The 6,189-nt window shown below is 29.3% G+C and overlaps 1 protein-coding gene across 1 annotated transcript in view; it reads left to right on the forward strand.

Moving 5' to 3' along the window:
* The window catches only part of LOC108750775 (sensory neuron membrane protein 1-like), a 12,317-nt gene that overhangs the window by 819 nt on the left and 5,309 nt on the right, over positions 1-6,189 (forward strand). Inside the window, exons 2-3 of the mRNA XM_018490504.1 lie at positions 44-242; positions 554-902. Coding sequence (XP_018346006.1) covers positions 44-242; positions 554-902 — 548 coding nt within the window. The remainder of the gene's footprint in view (positions 1-43; positions 243-553; positions 903-6,189) is intronic.

The following is a 6,189-nucleotide window of genomic DNA, read 5'->3' on the forward strand; positions in this document are numbered from 1 at the left end:
AAAACGTAAATTATTCAACATGCTCTTCGTGACGTTTATACAGGTAACAATGCTGGTGTTGGGCAGCAGTCTAGCTGTTCCCGTTGACAAGGATTCAGAAAAATTGCAGAACGCTTTAGAGGTGAAAAAACATGAGAAAAGAAGTGTAGATTGCTCGAATGGACACGGTATACACATATATTGTCCACCGGATTACCAAGCTCCAATCGAGCCGTCACCCGTCTTAGTTCAACAGCCAGTCGGTGAGTTATGATATAAAATTTCATTGATCTTGAATGTATTTCAAAGTTACAGCATATTGATATAATTAATTTAATTCCATAATAATATTTAAATTAGTTTAATTAGAAAGAAATTTCGTTCATAAATTGTCGCCTTTCTTTTAAGTTTTATGTGGTGAAAGAAAGATGTGATTTTACTTACCAGCTTTTGATTTATTTATTATGTAAAATTAAAACCTAAATAAATTTAAACCTAATGCCGCAATTAATGTTTACATATTAATGGATAGTAGGGATACATCTGTGAATAATGTCTTTGTACTCTTCTTTAGTGCATGTGCCTGTGCCTGTTCCGCAACCGGTGCCACATCCGGTTCCAGTACCCATAGTAGTACCGGTCACTAAGCACGTTCCCTTACCGATTCATGTCGAACGCAAGGTGGAGGTACCAGTGCTTAAACCATATCCCGTCACCGTGGAGAAGATCGTCCATGTGGACCGACCAATCCCGGTGACAATCGAGAAGCATCTGCACGTCCCAGTCGATCGACCGGTGCCGGTGCCGGTACCGGTACCGCAACCGTTTCCCGTCCCCTTCGAGAAGGTCGTGCACGTACACCGACCGTATCCGGTGGCAGTGCCAAAGCCGTACGCAGTACCGGTCTCCATATCCAAACATAAGTTATTCAATTGTTGTTAACACACTCGTCGAGCTCCATTTTAAAATGCGATACGATATTTTTACTAATGTCGTAATTTAATGTGTCAGTATAATTCTGTCAGTATAATATAGTAATATAAGCGTAGCTATCTTGTTTTTATTATAGATTTATTATTAATAATTATTCGTTAATTATTATAGTTAATTTTGCCTGACTGAAATGTATCTCAAAAACTGATTACTGCGTGAGTTTTTAATTCTGTTTCTGTTTAATAAACAACATTTCGTTAAAAAATTTACTTCTCAGATATTTGTATCCTTGCTAAGATTCTTCCATCTTTTCGTACCTAATCGCTACAAATTTTACGTAAAAATCAAAAAGTAAAATAAATATTCTTCTAAAATCTGTGTTTCTGTAGTCAAATAAATATTTTTCCAAAATTTATGTTTCTGAGCAACCTTGAGAACAATGCTATTACCATGTGCGAATGGCGCGAACTTGTTCTATTAGTAAGTCTCTTTATCATAATTAATGCAGTAATAATATTGCGCACTGAACATAGTTACAAGGTGAAAACAATTTATTTATTCATGTATACACTTGATGAAAAAATTTATAAACACTATTCACGTTCTTGCTTTTTAACTGCATTAGCATTATTAATAATTTATTAAATTAAATTATACATTTTATATAACATCTGCTTTGCAACTATATACTTAATATTTAGATGTGCTTTAAAATATCAACATAATTTTTATTTTAGAAACTTTATCAATGCTAGAATAAGCTAGCATACAAAAAACGATTTGTGAAACATTGGGCGTGTTTAAGCAGACAAAGCAGCTTATTCGCCGAGAATTGGTTCTTAGTGAGAACTTTTTACTTATAGATCCAATCAATCACATTCAACCGAACGTGATTGATCACTGTTCTTGACGAACAGACTAGCTTCATTTGGCTTAAATACAACCATTGTTTGCTTTTTAATCGATATCACAATTAAAATTAATATTTCTTACGTAAAAAAATTTTTATTTAGAACGATAATTAATAAATATATAGATATTGTATATTTTATCTTACAGTGTTTATCAAAATAAAAAGAGTCATATATATCAACAGTAGCGTGATTACCTGAATAATAATAATGCTTTGAATAATAATAATAAGTTTTATTGATGTGCAAGATATAAAATTATAAACGATGAAATAATGTAAATTAGAGTTGTACCTTAAATGATAGTCATGAGCGATAATATTGTTTGCAAGCCTAGACCTTGTTATAATTAATTAAGTAATAAATTATAGTAACTTTGAAGTAAATAAAATAGTGGAAGGAAAATGCCTCCCTAACGATGCAAGAAGCATAAATAATGAAAAATTTGACGTATTAGTTGGTTACTGCGTTATCATGTTGGAGGGAGATTTGAACAGCCAATGAAATGCTATCGCGTGTCTTCTTACCTTAGATGCTTGCGCATCGAGCGATGGGTATGGAAAATGTCGCGCTACCTCCTACGATCGGAAAAGTATACCGATGGAAGCAACAGGGAAAGGTCGCGATTTCCACGTAGCGGCTCTCTCATGCATTGTTGACGAGCGAATTGCTAGGCGAGGCGTCGCGCGCTACTACCGCTCGTTGTTAAGAAGCATATATAATCCTACTTTTGTCTATAGGTCCGAGAACTACATTTTTCAGTAATTTCCGAAGAATTCGTAAATTTCCAACTATCTTTGATCGATTGGCAGAGATTTGATTTGTTGATTAATAGAGAGATAGAAAGATTAGTTTTGAAATATATTAATTTATACTTTCTTCAATAACTATAATATAATTTATATAATTTATATCTTTAATAATCAAAATGATTTTTTTGACGTTAAATATAAAAAAAAGATAAACACGAAAATTTAATATTTATATTTTTTTATAACTTATGCTAAAAAAAATTATTATTTAATGCTGCTATTACATATTAGAGCTTGACTTACAAAATAAAAATAAATAAAAATAACTTGGACATTGTTTAACTCAATTTCTAAAATTCTATATATGTTATTTCTAATTACTTTTATATTTTGCTATTTTGAGCATCGCAGTATTTTGATTTACATTTACATTTCAATACAAATTTAAGCTGTAAAAATTAAGTTATCATCTGTTCTCATGCAGAAAAATTAACAATTGCTTTTGGAAATAAATTGTTTAGCGAGCAGATTTAGAATACAAAGTAAATAGATTACAGAGGGAGATAAAGGGCAGCGTTAGTCAAGAAGACTAACTATACACGATCTCGATACATCAGCGATCGTGTGAACAAACGCGATGGTTCTTGGTTATCGATCATCATTCATGATTATCTGTAAATAAAACGAGAAAACACATGGAGGGTTTCTCGCCCTATGTCATTCGAGAAAAGGTCATCCGTCAGATTATTATGCCGAAAGAAACCAGTAACCCCGTTACAGCGAACCGCTATCTCTCTGCCATCACAGCTCTCAGTATCCGTTTAGACAGGTAGATACGCGGATTTTCTCTCTTTCGAGTATGAAGTGCGAGTGTTTCACCTCTACGAAGTGGGATTTTGATCATGATCGTACGTTGGTGCTCAGTCTCTTACATACAAAATTTAGCGATAATAGTTGCATAAAAAAAATACTCATTGGTCCGCGTTTCATGTAACAGGACAGATACTTATTTGTAATTTATTTATTTATGTAACGTCATATTCATGGAGAAGAGAATGAGCTTCTCGTGGATATGACACAGATATTATATATGATGCTATCTAGTTTGTAATACAACTATGCACATTGCCTAAATGTTCAAACAATTTAAAGTTATAAACAAAGGTGTAGAATTAAAAAATAAAATAAAATGTAAAAATAAAATCTTATAGTTGTCTAATTGCATTGTCTTATTCTTTATAATTAATGATCAATATACAAAAATAAAAATTTTTGTATATTAATAATTAATTAAACTTCTTAAGCGACGAATTTTATTCTTTTCTTTAATTCTTTTAAATGATGACTCTAATAATAATTCAGCATTCTAATAAATTTAACCATTGTATAAGAAAATATTAATTTATAAATTTAAATCGGTATTGTGTTTTTCTCTTTTTCTATGTGTGTTGTTGAAATATGTTATTCTGAATGTGAGAAGAGATATTGTGTTACACAAAGTGGCTATTAATCACACGTTACATTAAAATGCTTTGCAATGTTGTGCTATGCGATCGTAAGTGCATTGCTTTCAAAGTAAATATACTAATCATACTAATCGTACTATTCGGAATATACATTCCAAACTTTGATTGCAATTTCTTTAGACGTGACTTATATCTTTAGATTCTTATCTTGTCGCGCGAGCTTCGGTTTTCTTTTATATATAGCAATTTATTTTAATGGGACCTCGGTTACGGTAACTACGTCTACGATAGAAAACAGTAATAATGTATGAAAGTTGTTCGTAGCAGTGTATAGGGTATCTATAGCAATGTCATATTTAATTAATTCTTCGGCGCCTTTTGCGCTCGATAGGCGTTACACTTGACACCAAAGGCGCGTGTCTATAACACTGACTTAAAGTTGAGACTTAAACATCGTCATCACGATCGAAGAAAATGAACTCTGGATACCAATACGAAATAGCGTACAAAATATACTTTAAAGAATAAAATTATTTTTGTTTTCTATTGGTGTTAGTATATTAAAATTTTTAAATTCTTTTTATATTGATTGACTTCTTAAATACATTTTCAATTTACTTTAGTCAAATAATAAATTATATCTACAAATTATATTTCTTTTTTTATTAATTTATATAATTTAAAATATGTAATTACAATTTGTTGATTCGCGTTACGTTTTGTTATGCTTAAATTTTATTTGTTTTGATAGCATTTATTATAATAATTTATTCATAATCTCAGATATGATCCGGGGGGCTATGTTAAAAATTTTGTATATACCTACAATAGGAAATCACAGGACATATATTTTGTATCGTAAATTAGACATCAAATGCGCACCCAATCGATAAAGGAAGACAATCATGTATTTTATTTTATAAAAATTGATTGATAACATTTTAGAAATAAGCAAAAATATATATCATAAAAATAACTTTTTGCGTCAAATGGACGTTATGAATCAATTATGAAAAGTATTGTTTTGGAGCTTTTTTCTTCACTTTTTTAATATAATTAATTATCAATAAAATTTGGTTTCTTTATATGTTTAGCAGAAGTAAAATATTTTTATTTTAAATAATATATACACATTACAAATTAATTATGTAAATGCACAGTTTTTCAAACTAAGCTTTATTTACGTTTTGGAATACTAGAAAATTCTTTTAATTAATCATCAATACGAATAGTTTTGACTTGATACTTTCAACTTTTTGAATCTTTGAAACTTAAATTGACATTTTGAATATAGTATATAATTATAGATAGAAATTTGGTATGGAACATTATTTTTTAGTTTATGTATGTTAGTTGTGAAAAATAAAATATATCTTACTGGTAAATATTGTTTAATAGTTTAGATTTTCTAGTATTATATAAAGTTTAGCACAGTTTCATAACATATTATTATTTTACATTTAAAAAATCGATTACATTCTTCGAGTAAAAAATTTTTTTTAATTCTCTACTAGAAGAATGTAACTGTCATATTATTTTGGACTGTATATTTCTTAATAAAAAATTAAACAATAATAAGATTTTATTAAGACCGACATGAAATTAAATATTTAAGTATAAGCATATTCAAGCCTATGATGGTCAAAGCTAGATATTCTAAATGTCTAAATAATTCACAATGAATTATCTATATCCTATATATGTACATATATACCACATTTTTGTAGTTATTCAAACTGCGCGCCGAAATTTTTCCGGACTTTATCAAATGCAACCGTCATGGGTTTGAATATGCTTATATATAAGTAATCAAAAAATTAAAAACACAACTTTAGAAATATATATAAACTAGAAAATATATATTCTATCAGATGATATAGCAATTTTTATAACACTGTTTGCAATTTTGCAATAATTATCTATTTTGTAATAAAAATCAAAATTTGAACATCTGAGAAATAAGAAGATATTTAGGAGGCCTATCAGTACAGATGACTTTCTTCTGCTGTTACTTAAAATTTTGTACATGTTGAGTAACATGTTATATATTTAAAATTTGCCTATTTTGATCTTTTTTCTATTACTGCTATTTAAAATATATCTATTTTTGATATTGCAATTTTTATATTTCAGAGATTTATATATATA

This window comes from Trachymyrmex septentrionalis, unplaced genomic scaffold, assembly GCF_001594115.1.
Source record: "Trachymyrmex septentrionalis isolate Tsep2-gDNA-1 unplaced genomic scaffold, Tsep1.0 scaffold37, whole genome shotgun sequence".
NCBI lineage: Eukaryota > Metazoa > Arthropoda > Insecta > Hymenoptera > Formicidae > Trachymyrmex > Trachymyrmex septentrionalis.